Below are 27,240 nucleotides of genomic sequence, written 5' to 3'. Positions count from 1 at the left end.
ATAAACCTTATTTCTTAAGAGCCTGCCAGTGACTGGCACATGTTTGAAAGAAAGAAGTTGACAGAGACTATCAATATTAACTTATGTAATGATCAGTTATGGAGAAAAATATATTCCAGCGTAAGGCCTTCTGACAGCCTTTTGCTTAAATCACAATTGACTTTTCCCTTCGGGCAAGTTTACTGCTTGTGAAATTCCTAGAAAGGTCTGGGGAGAGGACCAGAGACTCAGAAAGAAGCAGGGATTCGGGATCCAAAGCAGTTTGGGAACGTTCAGGGACCTAGAGGAAAATGTTTGTCTTAGAGGACTATGGAAATCCGACAAATTCTGGGCACGGAGAGGCACGATGCCCTCCGGCCTTGGCTTGGAGCATCGCGGAGCCGCGGGTAGGCGTCGCGCAACCTGCCGCAGGGGCGGCTCCGAGGCCGGGCCCGCGTGGCGCTCGCTCGCCCCACCTCCCGGGACTCCGGGATGGGGGGCGGGGCTCCGGAGCGGCCCCGCCTCCCGTCCCACCGCCCCGCGGGTCACAATGTAGGGTTAGGGCGGCCGGCGGGCGGGGCTCGACGGGGGAGGAGCCGCCAGGCGGGGGCGGTGACGGCGGTAGAGGGAGGGGAGGGGACGGGAGGGGAGGAGAGGGGACGGGAGGGGAGGGGAGGAGTAGTTGCGGTGGGAGGAGGACAGCGCCATTCTGGCCGGCCGCTCCCTCTGTCCCCTTTCCCTTCCCCGCAGTGGCCTGCGAGCCGCCAGCGGAGGAGCGCGCGCGCGCGCGTGACGCGTCCGGGCTTGCTAGCGCCCTCCCGCCCCCCAGCGTCCACCGCCCGCTCATGGCCCGGGCCGCGGCCGCCGAGCCGCGCTGAGGCGGGCCGCGCGGAGTCGTGGGGCCGCCGCCGTGGCCCTCGGTGTCCGCGCCTCGCCGCCAGCCCGTGGTGCCCGCGCACCCCGGCCGCTGTCGCCTTCGCGCCTGGCTGGCGGGGGCGCTGTCCTCGCCGGCCGTCCGCGCCGCTCCCTGGGGCTCGGCAGAGCGTGGCAGTCAGGGCCAGCGGAGGCTCGGGGAGCCGGACGCCGGCGCGGCGGGGGCCATGACCGTGGAGCAGAACGTGCTGCAGCAGAGCGCGGCGCAGAAGGTGAGGAGACCCGGCCCCGCTCCTCCGCCCGAGGTGCCGCCCTCCCCCGCCGCGGCCGGGACCTCCCCGCCGCCCGGGCCTCCGCGGCCCCAGCTTTCCCCGCGCCGTCGTCCCCCGCCCCTGCCCGCTTTGGGGGCGTCGCGCCCAGTTCCGGGCTGCGTGTGGAAAGTGGGGTGTAGTTAGCGGGTTTCAGTCCACTTCCTTCTTGCCAATTGTTTTCCTGTAACCGACGGTGCTGGGTATTTGTTGAGCGCGATCTCACATTCCTACACTCCTCTGTATGACTTCCTAATTAAACTTTATCTTCCTCGTCCTTTTTTTTTTTTTTTTTTTTTTTAAGAAGAAGAAATAGCCGGTTGTCATCCCTTGTGAACCCAGTTTTCTTTCCAAGACAGGAGCCTTCCAGGTCTGCTATTTTGCAAAAGCCTCTCCACCGGAATTGAGTTGCCAGGTACAGGAACCAGGTGGACTCAATGTAGAAGTAGAGGATTTGGTTGGTTCCTTTTCTTTTTTTCCTTTTTTTAAAAAATACAGAAACTGTCCCTTAAGAAGGAGACCTTTTTGGCCATGCTTATTTCAGGTATATTTTGTCCCCTAAGTTTGACCTTGTTCCATCCTCACCCTTTACTCTTGCCTGGGTCACACATTAAAAAGGTTGTTCCCTTAAAGAAATCTGGGTTTGTGAAGCTTCAAATCTTTTCTGTTAAGTATACTTATGTGAGAGATGCTACTTTCCCCCCCTCGATTTTGCTTTCAGAATCTCAAGTGCACAATCAGGGGTTGCACCATATCCTGGAGAGTCGTTGGCTATGGCTTAATTTTTTTGGGAGGGGGTTATTGGTGTGAAAAACATTTGGGGCAAAAGGAAAACCATTACTTTACTCGTCTTGAAATTATGGTGGTGACCAGGGTTTACTGTGAAAAGCTGCTAAAACTCTTCGATTTTTCTGGGAGAGTAGTGTGAATGCCCCACCCTGTGGTGTTGATATCAGTAGTTTTTTTGCATCATTATATCCTACCTGTGCTTGATTTTAGAATAAGGCCTACCTACTGTCGTAAAATGGACTGTGTATACTCACAGCCTGCGAAGTTTTTGCTTTGAGATATTTTTAGAATTTTATGGTAGTACTTGAAGTAATTGAAGATGCTCAAGAATTTTGGAAAGTGAGCATATTGCATTATTATTTTAGGCACTTTGGGGAACTTGTCTTGGAACTCTTGTGTGTTAGTTAATTGTTATTGGTTAATTTGGGCATCCCAGTTGGCTCAGTGGTAAAGAATCTGTCTGCAATGCAGAAGACTCTAGTTCGATCCCTAGGTTGGGAAGATCCCTTGGAGAAGAAAATGGCCACCCACTCCAGTATCTTTGCCTGGGAACTCGCATGGACAGAGGAGCCTGAGGGGGTTTCTGGGGTGGCATGGGGCCATGGCGTGGCAAAGAATAGGACACCACTTAGCAACTAAAGAGTGACTGGGATAATTTAGAAGACGTTGCAGATTGAAGTTTATTTACAATGAAAAAATTCTAGTTTTAATAATGGGAGTTTAGAGCAGTTTATCTCCTAATCCCCTCCATTCTGTTTTGAATACCTTGAACTTTAGTTTTTGATGTTGAGTATGTGACAACAAAGTGTTAATACTTAGAGTAGGATCTTGTGGCCATAGTATACTGAGCAATATTTAGTAGGCTTGGTGTCCTTTCGGTTTATAGTTCTCTTCAATGTTAAGTATTAAAGCCTTTTTTTTTTTTTTTTTCAAAGTGGGAAATGTAGCTCATATTTTTCACGTCAGATTTGAACAATGGCAAAACATTTGTGAGTTTTTTAAATTGATTTTTGACTAATGTACTTAGATAATGCAGATCTGCCCATTTCAGAGGTTTATGCATAAATTTGAATCACAAATCAAATTACTAAAAATGATCTTAGCCATCAAGTCCAGTTTCCTAGTTTAATGAGTCCCCTCCTTACGCAAAGGGAGTAGTGTTAGTCTAAAATACTACCATTTTGACACTGTTTTTAGTATGTGTCATATCATCTCGTTGAGATTGTGGACATTTTTTAGAGCAATACAGTCGCATTTATTTTTATACTTCCATCATAGTGTTTATGTATTAAAGAAATATTTAATGTATTTGCTTGTCATATTAACATGCTGTTACTTTGTTACTCATATTAGTACTATTTTAAAATACTCATACAGGTTCAAATACTTTAAACCATCTACTTCAAATGAACTAACATTAAAATCCACTAAGCTAGTAACTAGGAAGTAGACTTCAAGCTAGTAACTAGGAAGTGAACTACTTTAGAAGAAACAAAAGTGAAACTCTTTGTTTTTAAAATAGTAACTATGAATTATTAGTAAAAGGAGAAGTGTCTAGTGCATATTGCATAACCAAAATTTTAGCCTATTTTCTGCTCTTCTTTAAAAAATTGTTGTATGCTCATGTATAATATTAGCTTTATGTGAAGAGCTGTAGTCTGGTCATTGGAACAGTTTCCTATTTTGTGAGATTGTTTATTTTCTTCCCAAAGGATGTATGATTATAATTAAAAAAAAAGTAGCACAACACTCAGGTCTTTTTTTTTTAAGTAGCACAAAACTCACAGGTCTTCTGTTTACCTACAGAGTAGCTTGTCACAATGTAACATAAGGCAAGGGGTGTCTTTTCCTTTTCCTCTGTTGTGTTCTTTGCTTGCTTGCTCAAGTTTGGCCTTGGCAGGGAGTTGTGAGATGAAGTGAAACTGCAAAGAGCCATTTTTCTGAGGTTTAAGATGATACAGGTGAATTGGAGTTGGTAGCAGATTAGCTAAGGTTAAGTCCTGTCATAATTTTGGTCTTGAATATGTATATTCAGCCTTTCTGCTTGATATTTACCTAAAGTGTAGGATTCTCATTTCAGAATTTTGGTTCATTGATTCGGGTCCCAAATGAGGATTCTTTAGGGCAGCAATATAGTAAATAGAAGGCATTCTCTTAGAGACCAGATTAATTTGAAGAGTTGTGAGCTGTAGTCTATTTACATTAACTGTATTCTCCTGAGTTGAATAAAAATTTTTTTTTTTGCCGATTTTGTTTCACCCTAGGGCTTATACCAGCTCCTTGCACATAGTTCAGTTAAGTTGCTTAGTTGTGTTTGCCTCTTTGCGACCCCATGGACTGCAGCACGCCAGGCTTCCCTGTTCATCACCAACTCCCAGAGCTCTCTCAAACTCGTGTCCATTGAATCAGTGATGCCATCCAACCATCTCATCCTCTGTGGTCCCCTTCTCCTTCTGCCTTCAGTCTTTCCCAGCATCAGGGTCTTTTCCAGTGAGTCAGTTCTTTGTATCAGGTGCCAAAGTATTGGAGCTTCAGCATCAGCATTAGTCCTTCCAATGATTATTCAGGATTGATTTCCTTTAGGATTGACTGGTTGCACATAGTAGGTTTCAGTAAATATTTGATGAATGAAATAAAGAGTGAGTGCTTTCTAAAAGGAATGTAAACTGCAGGGGTTATTTTAGTTCCTTAACTGAATCTCACAATTTAACATGATTGAGAGACAGTTAAGAGCTTCGTAGCTGGCACTAATGGTAAAGAACCTGCCTGCCAGTTTAGGCAACATCAGAGATGCGGGTTCCATCTCTGGGTGGGGAAGATCCCCTGGAGGAGGGCATGGCAACCCACTCCAGTATTATTGCCTGGGAAATCCCATGGACAGAGGAGCCTGGTGGCTACATACAGTTCATAGGGTCACACAGAGTCGGTCATGACTGAAGTGACTTAGCGCACATGCAGAATCAATGAAAGCTTGAAATTGTGGACATCTGTTAGAATATAGGCAGTGTAGTGAAAGAATAGGATGTTGATCTAAATCACCTTTGTATGACCTTGGGCAAGTCATTAAGTGCCTCTGAATCTACTTTTAAAGCCTTGAAGATAGATGATTAGACATGAGCAACTTTTTTATATCCACGTGGTTAGTGGGGCTAAACGTGTTTATTCCAGACAGGGAGGATGAAAAAGAGAAAGAATAGGATAGAGGCAGAAGGAATCTTATAGTATCAACAGTCAGCTTTCATTTAATTATATTGGAGGTTAGGTGGGAAGGAAGGCACAGATTAACCTAATTAAGAATTGAAACTTGAAAAACAATACAAGTTGAATTCTGGGTAAATTTCTTAGTTGCAATAATGTAGTATTTCTAATTTAGAAATTGTCTAAGGTTATAGAATGTTCATTGGAAGGAATGATGCTGAAGCTGAAACTCCAGTACTGTGGCCACCTCATGCGAAGAGTTGACACATTGGAAAAGACTCTGATGCTGGGAGGGATTGGAGGCAGGAGGAGAAGGGGATGACAGAGGATGAGGTGGCTGGATGGCATCACCGACTCGATGGACGTGAGTCTGAGTGAACTCTGGGAGTTGGTGATGGACAGGGAGGCCTGGCGTGCTGCAGTTCATGGGGTCGCAAAGAGTCGGACACGACTGAGCAACTGAACTGAACTGGAAGTTATAAAAATATAATATAGCATTTAAAGAGACCAACTCCCGGAGTTCACTCAAACTCACGTCCATCGAGTCGGTGATGCCATCCAGCCACCTCATTCTCTGTCGTCCCCTTCTCCTCCTGCCCCCAATCCCTCCCAGCATCAGAGTCTTTTCCAATGTTTAACCTTATATAAATCACTAAGCATTATATAAAATGGACATTGTTTAGTATTAAATGGTTGGTTATCTTGTTATTAGCATAAGACTTGGTTTACTGAAAGAGCAGGATCCAGCTACTTATTCCCCTTTTATGCCTTTCCTTTCTCACCTAGTTTTGAATTTTATACTACGATTGTATCCTGTTGTCTTAATGAATTTTCATTAGTTCTAATATTCTGATATTCTTCAATATTCTTTGTATGCAGCCCATATCATTTGCAAATAATTATCATTCTGATTTCCTCTTTGTCAATTTTGGCACCTCTTTTTTCATATTATTTTAGCTAAGATTACAGAATACTACTAAGATTAATAGTATTAATTTCATTGTATTGTTTCATTGTAATATGAAATGTCCTTATGGTTACAAGTTTTTAAAATGCTTTGAAATCAGATTTAGATGTTGACTCTTTATCAAATGGACTTCCCTGGTGGCTCAGATGGTAAAGTGTCTGTTTACAATGCGGGAGACCTGGGTTCAATCCCTGGGTCAGGAAGATTCCCTGGAGAAGGAAATGGCAACCCACTCCAGTACTCTTGCCTAGATAATCCCATATTCTTCAATATTCTTTGTATGCAGGCCATATCATTTGCAAATAATTATCATTCTGACCTCCTCTTTGTCAATTTTGGCACCTCTTTTTTCATATGTTATTATTCTAGGTAAGATGACAGAATACTACTAGGATTAATAGTAGGGTCTGTAATGTATTGTTTCATTGTAATATGAAATGTCCTTATGGTTACAAGTTTTTAAAATGCTTTGAAATCAGATTTAGATGTTGACTCTTTATCAAATATCTTTTTTTTTTTTTTGGGCAACAACTGATGGTAGTATTTTATGATAAGCACAATTGTAATGGATAACACATAACATATTTACTATGTACTATGTGACATGATCCTCTACATAGAAAACCCTAAAGACTCCACCAGAAAATTACTAGAACTAATCAATGATTATAGTAAAGTTGCAGGATATAAAATCAACACACAGAAATCCCTTGCATTCCTATACACTAATAATGAGAAAACAGAAAGAGAAATTAAGGAAACAATTCCATTCACCATTGCAACAGAAAGAATAAAATACTTAGGAATATATTTACCTAAAGAAACTAAAGACCTATATATAGAAAACTGTAAAACACTGGTGAAAGAAATCAAAGAGGACACTAATAGATGGAGAAATATACCATGTTCATGGATTGGAAGAATCAATATAGTGAAAATGAGTATACTACCCAAAGCAATTTATAGATTCAACGCAATCCCTATCAAGCTACCAACGGTATTCTTCACAGAGCTAGAACAAATAATTTCACAATTTGTATGGAAATACAAAAAACCTCGAATAGCCAAAGCTATCTTGAGAAAGAAGAATGGAACTGGAAGAATCAACCTGCCTGACTTCAGGCTCTACTACAAAGCCACAGTTATCAAAACAGTATGGTACTGACAAAAAGACAGAAATATAGATCAATGGAACAAAATAGAAAGCCCAGAGATAAATCCACACACATGTGGACACCTTGTCTTTGACAAAGGAGGCAAGAATATACAATGGATTAAAGACAATCTCTTTAACAAGTGGTGCTGGGAAATCTGGTCAACCACTTGTAAAAGAATGAAACTAGAACACTTTCTAACACCATACACAAAAATAAACTCAAAATGGATTAAAGATCTCAATGTAAGACCAGAAACTATAAAACTCCTAGAGGAGAACATAGGCAAAACACTCTCTGACATACATCACAGCAGGATCCTTTATGACCCACCTCCCAGAATATTGGAAATAAAAGCAAAAATAAACAAATGGGACCTAATTAAACTTAAAAGCTTCTGCACATCAAAGGAAACTATTAGCAAGGTGAAAATGCAGCTCTTCAGAATGGGAGAAAATAATAGCAAATGAAGCAACTGACAAACAACTAATCTCAAAAATATACAAGCAACTCCTGCAGCTCAATTCCAGAAAAGTAAATGACCCAATCAAAAAATGGGCCAAAGAACTAAATAGACATCTCTCCAAAGAAGACATACAGAGGGCTAACAAACACATGAAAAGATGCTCAGCATCACTCATTATCAGAGAAATGCAAATCAAAACCACTATGAGGTACCATTTCACACCAGTCAGAATGACTGCGATCCAAAAGTCCACAAGCAATAAATGCTGGAGAGGGCGTGGAGAAAAGGGAACCCTCTTACACTGTTGGTGGGAATGCAAACTAGTACAGCCACTACGGAGAACAGTGTGGAGATTCCTTAAAAAACGAAGTAGAACTGCCTTATGATCCAGCAGTCCCACTGCTGGGCATACACACTGAGGAAACCAGAAGGGAAAGAGACACGTGTACACCAATGTTCATCGCAGCACTGTTTATAATAGCCAGGACATGGAAGCAACCTAGATGTCCATCAGCAGATGAATGGATAAGAAAGCAGTGGTACATATACACAATGGAGTATTACTCAGCCATTAAAAAGAATACATTTGAATCAGTTCTAATGAGGTGGATGAAACTGGAGCCTATTATACAGAGTGAAGTAAGCCAGAAAGAAAAACACCAATACAGTATACTAACGCATATATATGGAATTTAGAAAGATGGTAACAATAACCCTGTGTATGAGATAGCAAAAGAGACACTGATGTATAGAACAGTCTTATGGACTGTGTTGGAGAGGGAGAGGGTGGGAAGATTTGGGAGAATGGCATTGAAACATGTATAATATCATGTATGAAACAAGTCGCCAGTCCAGGTTCGATGCATGAAACTGGATGCTTGGGGCTGGTGCACTGGGACGACCCAGAGGGATGGTATGGGGAGGGAAGAGGGAGGAGGGTTCAGGATGGGGAACACATGTATACTTGGGGCGGATTCATTTCGATATTTGGCAAAAGTAATACAATATTGTAAAGTTTAAAAATAAAAAGAAAGTGTGCAAAGAATTTTATAACTTCTTTTCAACTGCATTTTCCCAACCACTTTTTTAGGTAGATGCTTTTTTTACTTTCATGTGCTGGTTGAGGAAAAAGTATTAGAGAAGAACTAAAGCAACATTTCATTGTTAGTGTATGTTGAGGGTGGGCTTTAAACTCTGAGACTTGGGGGCTTCTGCCATTAACCATTTATCTGTATTGCTTTCTGGCTTGCATTTGTCCTGATGCCTTAGAATTCATTACACTAAATTTTAATCTAAAAATTAGAATCTTCATTTTTAAATGAAATTTGTTACAAGGTTTGTTTTTATAGGTGTATGGGCTATTATTAGCTCATACAAAGATGAGCTTACAAAAAAAAGAAGCTTTTTGTTTTTTTGTTCGCTTTTGGAATTGTTTAGGGTAGCAGTAAGTTAAATCAGTCAAAATTTGTAGCATTTAACTGTTTTTGATCTTTGAACCTAAGTACTTGCTACTTTGAAGTTTTGATGACTGTGACTTTTATTAGGCTGACCACTTTATTTAAAGCACGTTTTAGTTGTGCTTTCCTAATTTTGACTATTATCTTAAAATGTTTTTCTTTCATTATTTAAGAATATTTTTTGTTTTACTTTTTTTGTTATACTTTTTAAGTTGTTGGTTTTTAGTTTCAACACAATTGAAACATTCTGTTTAGAGAATATGATTTGTAATAGTTATAGAGATTTATTAAGAATTTCTTATGACTAAGCACATGAGGTTTTAATGATCATGTGAAAAGAATATGTATTTTTTTTGAGTTATAGAGTTCTATATATATCACACGAGCAGTTAGAGTGTGATTTGAATATTTCATGGTTTTATCTTTATATCCTCTGAGCAAGATTGGCGTCTCTACTTTTAATATAATTTCATCAAATTATATTTGTATTTCTAATGGATTTAATCTAAATTTGATTTTGCTGGTCGTTTCATAAGATATCATCTCATATATATATATATATATATATATATAGTGATAACATGTTTAATCTTTTTATTGCCATCTGATTTTCATTTATTTAAAGAGCTTTTTCTTCTCTTAATTTTAAACAAATATGTTTAAACATGTTTTTGTGTAATAATTAATAGTTTTCCCTCCTTCCCTGTGCTCCCAATAAGACTGTTTAGCATATTTTTTCTTATATCTTTCTTGAGTTTATTGGAATAATATGGAATGGTAATTTTAAATAATTTAAAAAATTTTTACAATGGACTGTACATCAAAAATATTATTTTATTTAATTGTGTTACATATTAGTGACCAGTAAATTTTTTAAAATAGGTATTTAGATGTTTAATTTTAACTGTGCTCTTCTGTGTAGTTTAATGCTGTTTGACTTTTTTTTGGTAGATAATTTAACTTTATCTGTATGTGTTCTCAGTCATGCAGGACTCTGTATGAGATTATAAGATTTCCTCTTTGGTTTTAGAATTCAGAGATTTCACGTGTGTGTGTGTGTGTGTGTGTGTGTATGTATTTTTAACCATCCTGACAAAAATTTTTGATCTGAAAACTATAGTGTTCTTCTCAGGAAAAAGATATATATTTAAAAGTTACTACTGTTACTCTCGGAGAAGGCAATGGCACCCCACTCCAGTACTCTTGCCTGGAAAATCCCATGGATGGAGGGGCCTGGTGGGCTGCAGTCCATGGGGTTGCTAAGAGTCGGACATGACTGAGTGACTTCGCTTTCACTTTTCACTTTCATGCATTGGAGAAGGAAATGGCAACCCACTCCAGTGTTCTTGCCTGGAGAATCCCAGGGACTGGGGAGCCTGGTGGGCTGCCGTCTATGGGGTGGCACAGAGTCAGACACAACTGAAGTGACTTAGCATAGCATAGCATAGCACTGTTACTCTATTCCATTTTTCTTCCTACTCTGACACTATATTATTTGAATATAGATACCATTCATCTCTCTGTCTTGCTTCAAATTTCATTTTATATTTTTTTTCTATACTTTTGGTCTATGTGGTAGAATAACTTTTTGCTTTGTCTAAAATTATTTTTGTATGCCAGTTCTGTATTTGCTTCCGTCGTAAGTGGTCAGATACTTTTTGTCAGGTTTGTTTTAATTCTAGTTGGTTCTGAAGTACACAGCATGGAATTAATCATAAACGTTGGATCATAATCAGCTATCAATGCAAATAAGTTTTCACTTATTTATGAAATAGCAAATTCATCTTTAATGATAAGCACACATTGAACCCACTGCCTAAGGCAAAAGTGAGAACTTTGAAAGTAACCTGTATCTATCCATACAGCCACCTCATCCCATCCCTCTGTTTTCATTTGAGACTGTAATCAGCTTGAATCCTGTGTTCATTCTCTCTTTGATTTCCTTTTTATTGCCTCTCTGATTCCAAAGGCACATATTTTTAAATTTTAGTTGTTTTAACTTTGGAACTTTTTTCACCTTGCTATATAAATGAAATTTATTTGTATGATAATAAGAGTTTTAAAGGTTGTGTTTGCAACAACTAGACCTATTTGCACTTAATTTTTGTACCTGATGTGTTAGAGATCCAAGTTAATTTTTATTCTGTGTATGATTTTTTTTGTTGTTAATCTTACCTTACTGAAAGTTAATGCTCTCCCGCACTGAACTGACATACTATCTCTGTCATATTTAAAAGTTTTATGGAAAATGCTTTTTTATTTTCCCCCTTTGCTGTTTTGTTCCATGGTTCATTTTGTGAATACCATCCTGTCTTCATTGTTAAGGCTTCGTAATAATCTCTGTACTGAAACAGTAAGTTTGCTCTTCTTTTTCCAATGTGCTTTGGTAGCTGCCTTAAAAGTTAGAATAATTTTACCAAGTTCTCTGAAAAACCCTGTTTGAGTTGTTTTTTTTTGTTTTGTTTTGTTTTTTTTAGTAAATTTATTGACCCTGTAGACCAATTTGGAACTTCTAACATCTTTTATGAAATGGAGTCTTTCTATCCATCAACTAGGTGTACTTTTTTTTTTTTTAATTTAGCTCTACTTTAATATTTTTGTTGTTTCGTTGCTAAGTCATGTCCAACTCTTTGGCGACCCCATGGGCTGTAACCTGCCAGGCTCCTCTGTCCATGAGATTTCCTGGGTGAGAATACTGGAATGGGTTGCCATTTACTTCTCCAGGGGACCTTCCTGATCCAGGGATTAAACCTGCATCTCCTGCATTGCAGGTGGATTCTTTACCACTAAGCCACCTTAGATCTTTAATTTTTTTTTTACTTGGCTTATGATTTTCACAGTAGAATTCATGTACATTATTTGTCCTATATAGTTGATACTTTCCAATAACAATATTATAAAGTGCTTTAAAATGTTTGTTATTTGTTACTGGTGTGTGTGAATGCAGCTGACTTCTGTAGATTGATTTTATATCTAGCCACTTTGCTAAAACTTTTTCTGATTTTTTTTTTTAACTTTACAATATTGTATTGGTTTTGCCATGTATTGACATGAATCCACCAGAGGTATACACGTGTTCCCCATCCTGAATCCTCCTCCCTCCTCCCTCCCCGTACCATCCCTCTGAATTGTCCCAGTGCACCAGCCCCAAGCATCCAGTATCCTTCATTGAACCTGGACTGGTGACTTGTTTCGTATATGATATTATTCATGTTTCAATGCCATTCTCCCAAATCATCTTTCTGATATTTTTTCAGAGATGTTTTTGGATTTTTTTATATAAAGATCGTGTAAATAAATCATGACAGTTTTATTTTTATTTACAATTTTTATGCTTATAATTCATTTTTTCTTGTATTAGGTAAGACGTCTGATAAATGTTTAGAAGTGATGATGGTGGATGTTTCTATTTTATTGCTAATTTTAAAAGGACAGTTCTTACTTTGGAACCTGATACGCTACTACTTTTTTTTTAGATTAAAGTTTTCTTTATTTTTGGTTGCGCAGGGTCTTTGTTGCTGTTCTTGAGCTTCCTCTAGTAGTGGCTACTCTGTTGTGGTGCACAGGCTTCTCACTGCAGTGACTTTTCTTGTTGTGGAGCACAGGCTCTAGGCGTATAGGATCCAATAATTGCAGCACGAAGGCTCAGCAGTTGTGGCGCCTGGGCTTAGTTGCTCTGCGGCACGGGGAATCTTTCCAAACCAGGGATCACACCCGAGTCCCCTGCATTGGCCACCAGGGAAGAATGGTACCTGGTGTATTTCTAAAGTGTTTTTCTTTGGCATATACATAACTGTTGTAAGGTATTGCTAAATGGTTATTCAGAGTGATTGTACCTTCTCATCAGGAATGTATGAGAGTTCCCGTTGTCTGTATCTTTGTAACAGTGTTATCAACTTTTATATGTTAGCAGTTTTAGTAAGTAGTGGTACTTCATTGTGATGTCAGTATATATTTCCAGATTGACTGTGGTTTTGAACACCTTTTCATGTACTTATTGGCTATTTTCTGGATGATTTTTAAGTATTGTTTCTCATATATTATTCAGGTTTACATTCTCACAGGATCAACAATAACAAAAGCTACTTATTTTTCGAAGTCTGAAGATGGCAAAAAAGTTAAAGATGTTCCCAGAGGTAAAAACATTTAGGGGCCAGTCCTGTAGGCTTACAAAACAAAGTGAAGTTGCATACTTTTTCCTACATTTTATATTTTTTCTAGTAATACCTCATAAAAAGGCTACCTGCCAAAGAATGAAAAGGCTTTTCTTCTTCATGCCTCAAACTAACACCAAATTAATCTCTTTATTAAATAATTACACACAGAATAATAATCTTATAATGTCTGTTTTGTTCCATAGGGTACAATGTTACTTTCGCATTGTAGTTGGCTTGGAAGTTTGGAGAGAACTTGGGGTACTAATGATGGGGTGGGATGAACTGTGGACAGGTAAACAATTAAGCAGAGAAAGACGTTTCTTGTGGTTTTTGGTTCATGTGGGAACAAGACAGAAGAGTAGCTTGTTTTGAACTAGAAACTTATTTGTTGGGTTTTTGTTGGTGCTGTCCAGCCTGGAAGTGGGTCTGTCAGGCTGAGTGGCACTAGCTTTGAGGGCAGGATCGACTGTGGAGCTGAGACCTAGATCCTAGGTAAAGAGGAAGGATATTGTAGAGGAGTATGGAGAGAGGGACCAGGAATGAAGAAGCATTAGTGGCCAGGACCTGATGCTGTGCTTGTACTAATATGAGAACCAGCTATACACTTGCATATACATAAGTTTATGCATCATAATTTGAACCAGAGTGCATGCAAAATCAAATGTCACCTTTGTTTGAGATGGAGCTTCAGAAACAAGCTTGGACTCGGGGTGTGGGTCTTTCTGTATCCTCCACGGAGGCCTCTGAGCTGGTCTTGGCACTTCAGAAAGAGGACCCCTGAAGTCTTCCCATAAGGCTTTAAAGAAATTGGGTCAGGACAGGGCCAAGGAAGAGTGTTGAAAAGAAATTAGCATCAGTCCACTGCCTCAGGTCTAAAATGACCAGTTTGGGAGGGAAGAAGGAGCTCTCTGCGCAGGCCTCCTGGGGTTATGAACTCTGTTCTCATTGCTCCATACAGATTCTCCGAACTGAATTCCAGACTTCTTCCCCAGTGGGCTGGGATTTCAAGTTCGTAATAAAACTGCAGAACTAAAAGAAGTGATTATTCCCATTCCTGCTAGTGGCTTCAGAGGGAGGGCACTAGTGCATCTGAGCATATTAGGCTGCAGTGGGGTAGAGAAGGCAGCATATGAGCGTATTCGGTGGTTCATGTATAGTTATGAACCATTAGCCATTCTAGTGTTGATAGGTTAATTGGTTATCTTTTTATATGTTTATGAACCATTGCTTTTTTCCTTGTGGAAATCACATTTGTTTCTGGTTGTTTGGGTGGGGGGAAGGGAAGTTGTTTTACTTTTTCCTTTTTGATTTGAAGGAATTCTTTATAGTTTAAATACTACTTTTTCCCTCAATTTACATATCTTGGAGATGTTTTTTCCGTTTTCAGCATTTTTCTTGTTCCCTTTGTGTTTTTCTTCCATGAATAGGAGTCCATTTTTATTTAATCTCATATGTAACTCAGTTCAGTTCAGTCACTCAGTTGTGTCCAACTCTTTGCAACCAAATGGAATGCAGCACGCCAGGCCTCTCTGTCCATTACAAACTCCCAGAGTTTACTCAAACTCATGTCCATTAAGTCAGTGATGCCATACAACCATTTCATCCTCTGTCATCCCATTTTCCTCCCACCTTCAGTCTTTCCTAGCATCAGGATCTTTTCCAATGAGTCAGTTCTCCCCATCAGGTGGCCAAAGTATTGGAGTTTGAGCTTCAGCATCAGTCCTTCCAATGAACACCCAGGACTGATCTCCTTTGGGATGGACTGGTTGGATCTCCTTGCAGTCCAAGGGACTCTCAAGAGTCTTCTCAAACACCACAGTTTAAAAGCATCAATTCTTCAGCACTCAGCTTTCTCTATAGTCCAACTCTCACATCCATAGATGACCACTGGAAGAACCATAGCCTTGACTAGACAGATCTTTGTTGGCAAAGTAATATCTCTGCTTTTTAATATGCTGTCTAGGTCGGTCATAACTTTTTTCCCAAGCAGCAAGCATCTTTTAATTTCATGGCTGCAATCACCACTTGCAGTGATTTTGGAGCCCCCCAAAATAAGTCAGCCATTATTTCCCTGTCCATTTGCCTTGAAGTGATGGGACTGGATGCCATGATCTTAGTTTTCTGAATGTGGGCTTTAAGCCAACTTTTTCACTCTCCTCTTTCACTTTCATCAAGAGGCTCTTTAGTTCTTCTTCACTTTCTGCCATAAGGGTGGTGTCATCTGCACATCTGAGGTTATTGATATTTCTCCCGGCAATCTTGATTCCAGCTTGTGCTTCCTCCAGCCCAGCGTTTCTCATGATGTACTCTGCATATAAGTTAAATAAGCAGGGTGACAATATACAGCCTTGACGTACTCCGTTTCCTGTTTGGAACCAGTCTGTTGTTCCATGTCCAGTTCTAACTGTTGCTTCCTGACCTGCATACAGGTTTCTCAAGAGGCAGGTCACGTGGTCTGGTATTCTCATCTCTTTCAGAATTTTCCACAGTTTATTGTGATCCACACAGTCAAAGGCTTTGGCGTCGTCAACAAAGCAGAAATAGATGTTTTTCTGGAACTCTCTTGCTTTTTCGATGATCCAGCGGATGTTGGCAGTTTGATCTCTGCCTTTTCTAAACCAGCTTGAACATCTGGAAGTTCACAGTTCATGTATTGCTGAAGCCTGGCTTGGAGAGTTTTGAGTAATACTTTACTAGCATGTGAGATGAGTGCAATTGTGCAGTAGTTTGAGCATTCTTTGGTATTGCCTTTCTTTGGGATTGGAATGGAAAGTGACCTTTTCCAGCCCTGTGGCCATGGAATGGAAAGTGACCTTTTCCAGCCCTGTGGCCACTGCTGTTTTTCAAATTTGCTGACATATTGAGTACAGCACTTTCACAGCATCATCTTTCAGGATTTGAAATAGCTCAACTGGAATTCCATCACCTCCACTAGCTTTGTTCATAGTGATGCTTCCTAAGGCCCACTTGACTTCACATTCCAGGACGTCTGGCTCTAGGTGAGTGACCACACCATTGTGATTATCTGGGTCATTAAGATCTTTTTTGTACAGTTCTTCTGTGTATTCTTGCCACCTCTTCTTAATAGCTTCTGCTTCTGTTAGGTCCATACCATTTCTGTCCTTTTGAGCCCATCTTTGCATGAAATGTTCCCTTGGTATCTCTAATGATGCATGGGTCATGTTGGATAGGTCTGACAGAATGTGATCCACTAATAATTTAGATGTAACCAAAATTCAAAAAAAAAAAATCAGAATAACAAGTTTAACTTAATTTGACAGAAGGAAATGGCAACCCACTCCAGTACTCTTGCTTGAAAATTCCATGGGTGGAGGAGCCTGATAGGCTATAGTCCATGGGGTTGCAAGGAGTCGGACACAACTGAGCGACTTCACGAGTGTTTTATAGAAGCTCACTTGGCATTTGCAGCTTCAACCGAGGAAAGTAATGTATATGTATCAGCATTATTCTTACAAAATATGGCTATTAAACATACAGAGTAGATTTTATTGCTGTTGTCATCTACATTCCATCTGTAACCTCAGTACTTATTTGATAGCATTTGTCTTAGAGTAGTGGTCTCAGCCTTTTTGTTGTCAAAAATCTTCAGAGATGTGCCCCCAGGTTTGATCATAATTTAAAACTTTATTTTGCTGTACTTCAGTAAATGTGTTATACTTATTCCAGTATCTCCTCTGAACAGGTTTTATGATTTAGTGTAGAGTGGAATACACTTGTTATGAATAAGAGGTAAACAATTATACCTTACTTTTAAGTTAATGCTGAATACATATTATTTATTGAAACTTGTCAGTATTTTGCTATGAGCACGTCTTAGTGCCTGGATAATCAGGAGGGTGGGATACTACTGAACAGTGTGATAACTGCTTTTGCAGACACCATGGGACAGTATTGTACTGGAGGAATAATTGCATTCTAATTACTGCCACCTCCCTTAAGAGTTGTTGAATTTTGTTGTGGTGAAGGTTTCAGATCTTTTTGAGCGTGCCAAAAATGCTTAGTATTTAAACACGTACTACAAACATAGGGAGTTGAGAATTGTTGGGTAAGAAGACAGTCTCAAGTAGGCCTGGGTATGGGCAAGGTTTTTGTAAGCTTGTCAGATTTTGCTGTGTATTTACAGTACATATATTTAAAGTATTTACATTTGGGCTATACAGCATACTAAAGTTTGGTTGCTAATACCATGGACTGTGTGTTTACTTAATTATAGGAGTTTTTCAAGGTTTGGTCTTTGGTTTTCTGCTTTCTACTTTGCAAGCTTTGAGTGTTTATGTAATCTGTCATTTGTATATGTTCATTACTACCAAATTTGTATTTTCAAAATAACTTAAAAATTTTCACCCTCACGTAAACTCTTGTTTCATGTTTTCAATTGCTTTTTTACATTTCTGCTTAGATACCCAGTTATCTCTCATTATCATGTCCATCTATTCATTTATTCTTTGTTTTAAGTAGATAGGTATAAACAATGCACTATAAAATAGCTTATAGTTTGGTGGTGGTGGGAGCCAGAAAGGCATACATTATATTAGAAGTTAAGTGAAGTATATGGAGCTTCCCTGGTGGCTCAGACAGTTAAGAATCCTGCTGCCATGCAGGAGTCCTGAGTTCGATCCCTGGGTTGAGAATATTCCCTGGAGAAGGGAATGGCTACTCCAGTATTCTTGCCTGGAGAATTCCAAGAACAAAAAAGCCCGGTGGGCTTCAGTCCATGGGATTGCGAAGAGTCAGACATGACTGAGTAACTGATGCTTTTACTTCTTTCCTTAAGTGAGGTATATACAGGATATACTGCTAGGACCAAGGAGAGGATCTAAGAACAGGAAAGACCTCACAGAGGAGGTGATGTTGAAGATTTATAGGGAGATGCATGGTATCATTTGAAGCAAAGAGAAGTCCATGAGCAGAACAAACAAAACAATTTGGTACCTTGGTGTATATATAAGTAGCTATATGTGGCTGGCTGTGGTATAATAGTCTGTGGCTGCTCCTTCCTCTCATCCTTATCCTCTGGCAACCTAGGGTTCATTCTTTAAGTCTGTGAGTCTGTTTTTGTTTTGTGAATAAGTTAAATGCAATGTCTGCTGTATATTTTTAGGCATTTTTTTTTTAATCTAAATGATACAGTGAAAGATTAAATAAATATTTAGCCTTTTCCTTTGGTTTCTGCCACAGAAATTTGCTGCCTTTTGTATGTTAATGAGATAACTCCTGGTTGGGGGGAATAGATTGCTTCAGGATGGGGGCTGTGCCTCAGAAAAACCAGCCACTATGATTAGAGCCCACTCCCCTATCCAAGGAGGAAAAAGGGACTAGAGATTGAGTCCAGTCACCAGTAGCCAACAATGTAATGCATCATGCCTGCATAATGAAGTCTCTAGTGCCTTGTACACTTTTAGTAAGTGCTCAATAAGTGGTGATTCTAAGAAAAAAACAACTATATATGGTTAATTTTCCCTTTCCTGATTGTTTTTGAGACTTCTGTCTTAAAAATACAGAATTGTATCATTAATATATTATTAGAATACAAAAAATGCTTTTAAGGAAGTTGATTGTATGAATAAGAGTCCAATTAGGACATAGAAACTATACAGTAATATGAATGGGGAAAGTTTAATACAAAGCAATATTGAGTAGTAACAAGTGATAAAGTGTTATCATTTGAGTTATCATTTAAAGAACTCTTAAGAATAGGGGAAGAAATACGTTTGGGAGAGGTCTCACTGAGCCCTGAGACTGAGATTCACTTCTTATTGAAGAGGCTATGATTGAAGCGCACTGGATGGAGGACATGTGTGCTGAGGTGCTGGAGCCTGGACACTTATGTAAATGACCCTTTTATCGGTCTGGGAAAGAAAGTGGTATAGAGCACATGCTTTATTAAACCTAGCCGTATGTCTAGAATAATGCAATTTCTAATAGTCAATAGTGAAAGTGTTAATGGCTCATTCGTGTCTTGTTCTTTGGGACCCCATGGTCTGTCCATGGTATTCTCTAGTCCAGAATACTGGAATGCGTTGCCATTCCCTTCTCCACGGGATCTTCCCCACCCGGGGATCAAACCCTGATCTCCTGCATTGCAGGCAGATTCTTTACTGAGCTACTGGGGAAGCTTAGTCAATAGGATGTACTGTATTTGTAATTAGGATGCCCAAATACTGTATTTGATTTAAGGAATTGTTTGTGACACATAGAGCTGTTAGGAGTTATGTGGTATTCTAGTTGGAAAGATCTACTTAGAGCATGCTAATTTTGTTCTGTTAGTTTAAGGGATTTTATTTTTGGACTGAAAATTAATAAAAATTTAAGTACAGAAACCAAGAGACACACAAAGATTTAATTGGACAAGGGAGAAATATATTAGGAATCAACCAAATCATTAACATCAAAAACAAGCTAAAGATACACTTGATTTAAACTGTAGAGATTGCAGTTCACAGATACAATTTGATTCATGACAGTTTTGTTTACCCACATTTTCCAGAATATAGGCATTCTAATTTAAAAACACACTGTTCCAAAAGGTTTTGCAAGTTGGGTTTTTGTAACTCTAAATGCATGTTCCCATAGAAACCATGTTTCACGGTATTAGATTCTTGTTTGGCCTAGAAATGTATTTAACTGTGTGAACTTAGCTTATCACTCTGGGTCAGCAAGATCCCCTGGAGTAGGAAATGGCTATCCACTTCAGTATTCTTGCCTGGAGAATCCCATGGATAGCGGAGCCTGGTGGGCTACAGTCCATGGGGTCGCAAAGAGTTGGACATGAATTCGTGACCAAGCACACATACACAAAACAGTATATTTAGGGGAAAGTGTTTAGTTTCTAATTCTGTTGCATATCTTTTGTCTGCCAGTTAATAGGGATAGAGGGTTCTCTTCAGGGCCTGGACATCATGCAGATGTTAGATTGGTTAAAGGGCTGCAGTAGGGGTATGAACTCTGAAGTGAGGAATGATGGAAACATTTATTGAGGATGAGCAAAGTGTCTTATTTCTTCACCTTATTCATTTTTTTTTTTTTGTTAGATTACATAATGCTTAAGATTGTAGATCTGGATTCTATAAAAACGTGGGAAAAGACTTTAAATTCAGAATTTCTGGCATTTCTAAGGCTAAATGTAAATAGTGAAGAATACAAAAAGCATACTTGTAGATTTATGCATCCATAAAAGTATGTGATTATTTTAATACTAAAGTGCTGTTAACCCAAAAAGACTGAGATGAACCTTAAGTCTATGGCAGTAGAAAATAAAAGATACCACAACTGTTCTTGAGATTAATATGTAGATTCTTTGAATTTGGAAATTTCAACAATACTGTACTGTACACTCCCCTTCACGCAGGATGGACACTACCAGGACTAGGCAGGAAGGCCTTCTGTGAGCTTCGCAGTGCAGTGTAGCAAAGTGAAGAGAGTTTGCTAAGCAACTGGGCGTGATTTATGCATGCTTCTTGTTCCCTTCTCCAGTTTAATTTGTACCTCTTTCCTGTGGGTGAGCTCAAGCCCTGTGAGGTGATTTATTCCAGTTCACCTCTGCAAACTGCTGTTTTCATTTATTTGGTCAAGATTTATTGTGTTTCTACCACATGCCAGACACTCTACTACTTAGTTAGCAGGAACACAGTGATGAGGGAAATAGACACCCTGTGTTCTCTTCGATATAGAGTCTGATGATTAATCATTATATATTATTACAGTCTGTGGTAAGTGTCAGAGAAACCTCTGACCTCAACAGAAAGCAATTGAATATCCTCAGACCTTTGAGTTAGGAAGCAGAATAGTATTGTGTATACCCTGACTGGAAGAGGAAGCGCAAGAGGAGAAAGCATTGTAAGGTCAAGCTAGAGATAGCTGGGGCATGTAAAGGGCCCTTTAAGCTGTGAGAAGGATCATACTGTAGGTAAGTTCCTCAGAGAGGTCATATGAAGGTGTGCATATATTATTTGAGGTTATATATGAAGAGTAATGAAAGGTTGTCATGTTGCTCTCCTTAAAATTATGGATAAAAATAAAATACAAGACTTATTAAATGATTTTTGTTTTCTTACATATCTGGTTAGAGGCAGGTTTCGGTCTTACAATGAGCTACATGAAGGATATATTATGTACTTGAAATTATCTGTCAGTGAACTTTGAAATGTTTACCATTTGGTGCTTCAGTTCAGTTCAGTTCAGTCGCTCAGTCGTGTCCGACTCTGCGACCCCATGAATCGCAGCATGCCAGGCCTCCCTGTCTATCACCAACTCCCAGAGTTCACTCAGACTCACGTCCATCGAGTCAGTGATGCCATCCAGCCATCTCATCCTCTGTCGTCCCCTTCTCCTCCTGCCCCCAATCCCTGCCAGCATCAGAGTCTTTTCCAATGAGTCAACTCTTTGCATGAGGTGGCCAAAGTACTGGAGTTTCAGCTTTAGCATCAGTCCTTCCAATGAACACCCAGGACTGATCTCCTTTGGGATGGACTGGTTGGATCTCCTTGCAGCCCAAGGGACTCTCCAGAGTCTTCTCCAACACCACAGTTAAAAAGCATCAGTTCTTTGGTGCTCAGCTTTCTCTATAGTCCAACTCTCACATCCATACATGACTACTGGGAAAACCATAGCCTTGACTAGATGGACCTTTGTTGACAAAGTAATGCCTCTGCTTTTTAATATGCTGTCTAGGTTGGTCCTAACTTTCCTTCCGAGGAGTAAGCATCTTTTAATTTCATGGCTGCAGTCACCATCTGCAATGATTTTGGAGCCCAGAAAAATAAAGTCAGCCGCTGTTTCCACTATTTCCCTATCTATTTGCCATGAAGTGATGGGACCAGGTGCCATGATCTTAGTTTTCTGAATGTTGAGCTTTAAGCCAACTTTTTCACTCTCCTCTTTCACTTTCATCAAGAGACTCTCTAGTTCTTCTTCACTTTTTGCCATAAGGGTGGTGTCATCTTCATATCTGAGGTTATTGATATTTCTCCCGGCAATCTTGATGCCAGCTTGTGCTTCCTCCAGCCCAGCGTTTCTCATGATGTACTCTGCATATAAGTTAAATAAGCAGGGTGACAATATACAGCCTTGACGTACTCCTTTTCCTATTTGGAACCAGTCTGTTGTTTCATGTCCAGTTTAACTGTTGCTTCCTGACCTGCATACAGGTTTCTCAAGAGGCAGGTCAGGTGGTCTGGTATTCCCATCTCTTTCAGAATTTTTCGCAATTTTTTGTGATCCACATAGTCAAAGGCTTTGGCATCATCAACAAAGCAGAAAGAGATGTTTTTCTGGAACTCTCTTGCTTTTTCAATGATCCAGCAAATGTTGGCAATTTGATCTCTAGTTCCTCTGCCTTTTCTAAAACCAGCTTGTACATCTGGAAGTTCATGGTTCACGTATTGCTGGAGCCTGGCTTGGAGAGTTTTGAGCATTACTTTACTAGTGTGTGAGATGAGTGCAATTATACTGTAGTAGATAAGAAATTTATACAAGGAAGACCTCAGCTCAGAAAAGGAATTCTGGAGATGATAGTCTGTTAGGTCCACTTTGGATCCAAAATCATTAGTCAAAGAAGAGAGAACCACATGGCAGTATATTTTTAGTTAAGGATCAGGGCGTTTCAAGGACCAGAAGTTTGGTAAATAAGAAGGTGCAAACTTTGAAAGAAGACCAGGGTCTTAATCACAACAGAAATAAAAGCAGCAAAATCATAAGATTGTAGGAAATGAAGGTGCAAATTTTCAAAGATAGGAAAAAAGCACAGCTGGAAGATGCCAGTAGCAAATAGGAAAACTTGACGGATGAGGTGGTTTCTCTTCCATAAACTTAGAATTTTCTCCTTGCTTACCTCTAGTAATCTTGTTCCCATTTCTTGGTTAGTTAAGAAAATTCATTTACCTTTTCTTTTTCCCAGTCAGCCTTCTTTCTCATCCTAATCCTTTTCATTATTTCACTTTCAGTCAAAATTCATGAGATCAAGAGCCATGCTAGACACGCACCTGAATATTTCTTAGGATAGTTAGCTGACATTATTGTGAAAAATGAACAAAACACACCAAATGATAACAAAGCTTTCGATGTTGCTTTTCTGTATAAAATACTCTTATATGAATATTCTTATTGTACTCACTTGCAGTCACCTGTCACTGTAACAGATCACACCAAAAGTTAGTGACATCCCAAATATTATGTTCAGATTGTTTGGTTGGGGTGGCTCTTCTCATGTGGCTCATTCTTCTGGGGCAAGTGGGCTATCCAGGTTATGTTCTTAATGAATTGCACAAGTTGAAGAGGGTAAGCCCAACCATGCAAGCACATTTCATTTCTGCTAATATGCCATTGATGAAAACTTGTCTCATGGCCAAGCCAGTCATCAGTGCAGCAAGGAAATAACGTTTCTGAAGCGTCAGTATTTTGGGCATCTGATACAAAGAGCCAACTCATTGGAAAAGACCCTGATGCTGGGAAAGATTGAAAGCAAAAGGAGAAGGGAGTGGCAGAGGATGAGATGGTTAGGTATCATTACCGACTCAATGGACATGAATTTCAGCAAACTCCAGAAGATAGTGGAGGACAGAGGAGCCTGGTGTGCTGCAGTCCATGGGGTCACAAAGAGTTGGACATGACTTAGCGACTGAACAACAACAATTAGTGGGAGGAAGTGAGAAGTGGCAAAGTGTGTTGATGCAGAGATGGGAGAAGAATTGGGAGTTTAATGCAGGCTTTGTAAGCTTTCTGGGTTTTACATTCTTTTTACATCTTACCTTGTACTCATTGGGCTTCCCTGGTAGCTTGGATGGTAAAGCGCCTGCCTACAATGCGGGAGACCCGGGTTTAGTTCCTGGGTCAGAAAGATCCCCTGGAGGAGGAAATGGTAACCCACTCCAGTATTCATGCCTGGAAAATCCCATGGATCGAGGAGCCTGGTGGGCTACAGTCCATGGGGTCACAAAGAGTCGGACACAACTGAGCGACTTCTCTTCACTTCTTCACTTTTGTACTCATTAACATAGACACACTATTTTTGTAATCTTAGCTTAATATGATTTAAGCTTAGCTTAATATGATTTGTAAAGATTAACTTCTATATAGATTATATATTTGCTGTTTAAAAATACACAGTTGTTTGTTTAAATTAAACCATGCTTCTAGGCTCATCTATATCAAACTCATTTGAGATGTTTACTAAAAATGAAGATCCCTTAGCAGATCCAGATGCTTCTGGAATCACTATCTCTGGATGTGGGGCCTGGAAGTCTTCTTTATTGATAGATTTATCAGGGCATTGTCTTGCACATTACAACTTAAAACTTTGTTAGTGGAAGGACATTTGCATTGTTTCCATTCAAATTGCATTATAAATAATAGCCAGCATCATTTGTACAAATGATTAATTTATTTGGGGTATTCAGAAATCTTTCCCTGATACACAATTGAATAATTTGCCGTTGAGGAAAATTATATTCTGTGTAAAGAATAGGGTTTGGAGTGCTGGTGTGGGTGGTTATAAACAAGCTTGTAAGATCTTTCAAGTATTTTATGTTCACTAAAATGTGGAGTTAGATAAAGAGAATTTCTGTATAATTTGTATACATCTTTAATTTGTAATGTTGGGGATTGTGTAAGTTAGTTTTGGTTCCATTGCTTGCTATTGGTAATTTTTAAAATGAAAGTAGAAAAATTGACATGTCTAAAGAGAATTTTACTTTTCTCATATTTCAGCACACTAAATTCGGCAGTTCAGTTCTTCTAATCAACTGTTGTGTTTATATGACCTTTGTTCATATACCTTATTATATATTTTATTTTTTGTCTCAGTTACCTCAGCTTTTAGTAAGATTTTTATGGAAATTAACATTTGTTGATGTCATAGTGGATACTGCCAGTGGCTGTTTAGTGTACATTCTTCGTTCTTTTCTTTTTCCTTAGCAACAGATTTGAAGTGAAGCTTTTTGCCTAACTGAAAAATACATTTCTCAACCTTCTTTGCAACCATGAAGGGCCACATGACATGACTTTGTTCTGCTCAGTGAATGAGGCACATGGGGCTTGTTGAAGAAGGTGGAATCATTTAGCAGACACTCTTTGTCCTTTCTCCTGTATCTTATCTAGAACTTGGACTGGATGCTAGAGGAGGAAGTATAGAGTGACATTTAATAAATGTCACGTAAGAATGTTTAGTGAGAAGACAAGATTTCAGCAGATCCTTTTATTCTAGAGGGGACTTGCTTTCCATGTCATATTACCCATTGAGCTTTCTCTGTTTCATGGTTCTGTCTTCAGTTTTGGGGAACTTGTATTAAGAAATGTAGAGATGGAGGGAGGACTGTATTTTTAATTAGGGAAGTTTAGGGAAGGGTTTTGGTAATAGAATCCTATCCTACCTGTTTTTCTCTTTAGTAGAGTGTGGTACATCAGTAGAGTATAAACACATCTAAAGCAAATGGGCCCAAGTGACTCAGACAGTAAAGAATCTGCCTGCAAAAAAATCTGGGAGATGCAGGCTCGATACCTGGGTTGGTAAGTTCCCCTGGGAAAGGGAATGACAGCCCACTCCAGTATTCTTGCCTGGAGAATTCTATGGACAGAGGAGCCTGGAGGGCTACAGTTCATGGGGTCTCAAAGAGTCTGACACGACTGAGGGACTAACACACATAGCAAATGGGAGCAAGTAATCAATTTTATTTTGGATCTTTTATGACAGATTGGAGAATGAGGTGTTCTTTTTCCCTCCCTTGAATAGAGTGTGGTGGTTTAGTCATCTCCCAGTGTAATATATCCACCTACTGCTTGTTTGCCAAAGGCATGTTTTTTCCGTACATCCTAAATGCCTAGATGCTGGCTGACTTTAGGGGCAGGGAGAGATTCATACTGCTACTGCTAAGTCGCTTCAGTTGTGTCCGACTCTGTGCGACCCCATAGATGGCAGCCCACCAGGCTCTTGTCCCTGGGATTCTCCAGGCAAGAACACGAGTGGGTTGCCATTTCCTTATCCAATGCATAAAAGTGAAACGTGAAAGTGAAGTTGCTCAGTCGTGCCTGACTCTTAGCGACCCTGTGGAACACAGTCTACCAGGCTCTTCCGTCCATGGGATTCTCCAGGCAAGAGTACTGGATTGGGGTGCCATTGCCTTCTCCGAGAGTTTCATAGGGCTGCCTCAGTTTCATTCTGGGGTCTCATCCCCTAGTTAAAGTACACCAGTGGATACCTTTTTGCCTTTGTTCTTCTTAGGTTTAGCTGTCACAGAGTTCACTCCTTCTCTTATTAGATGGCATACATCAGACAGGGAAGAATCAATCAGCTTTTAGAAACGTGAAAATGGAATAAGGACTCACACAGCGTGGTTTATTCTTCCTAAAATAATGAAATTTATTCAGTCTTTCTCAAGTTCTATATTTTTTTGTTTTTTACTGTATTTTGTGTTTTCTGTCCTTTTTCCCAAAGGTCATTTATTTTCTGGTCTTTGTACATTTCCAGATTTGAGTATAACGCTTTCGGTTTTTCCTTTCTTCCAGCACCAGCAGACGTTTCTGAATCAACTACGAGAAATTACGGGGATTAATGATGCCCAGATTCTACAGCAAGCCTTGAAGGTATGGCCTCTGTTTCACGAGATACAGTTTCTGTTACACCCTCATCTCCACCACCTACCATATTGGAAAGTTGAGTTTTTTAGTTATACAACGGATAGTACCATAGATACAGGGAAGAACTTTTATAAAGTAAAGGCCTTACTTAACATAGCATTGGACTATAAAGAAAGCTGAGTGCCAAAGAATCGATGCTTTTGAACTGTGGTGTTGGAGAAGACTCTTGAGAGTCCCTTGGGCTGCAGGGAGATCCAACCAGTCCATCCTAAAGAAATCAGTCCTGAATAATCATTGGAAGG

General features: G+C 39.6%; 1 protein-coding gene across 7 annotated transcripts in view; it reads left to right on the top strand.

Annotated features, from left to right (window-relative positions):
• Positions 1-674: 674 nt before the first annotated feature.
• Positions 675-27,240, top strand: part of USP25 (ubiquitin specific peptidase 25) — a 166,912-nt gene continuing 140,346 nt past the window's right edge. For 6 of the 7 annotated variants that reach the window (XM_027547591.1, XM_027547320.1, XM_027547143.1 and 3 more), the window contains exons 1-2: positions 675-1,124; positions 26,867-26,944. In XM_027547591.1, the coding sequence (XP_027403392.1) occupies positions 1,080-1,124; positions 26,867-26,944 (123 nt within the window). In that variant the 5' untranslated portion in view covers positions 675-1,079. The remainder of the gene's footprint in view (positions 1,125-26,866; positions 26,945-27,240) is intronic. The other variant, XM_027547500.1, reaches the window with a different exon arrangement.

Source organism: Bos indicus x Bos taurus, chromosome 1 (genome assembly GCF_003369695.1).
Source record: "Bos indicus x Bos taurus breed Angus x Brahman F1 hybrid chromosome 1, Bos_hybrid_MaternalHap_v2.0, whole genome shotgun sequence".
NCBI lineage: Eukaryota > Metazoa > Chordata > Mammalia > Artiodactyla > Bovidae > Bos > Bos indicus x Bos taurus.
Note: the sequence above shows the minus strand (reverse complement) of the source record. Positions and strands in the feature narration are given on the sequence as shown.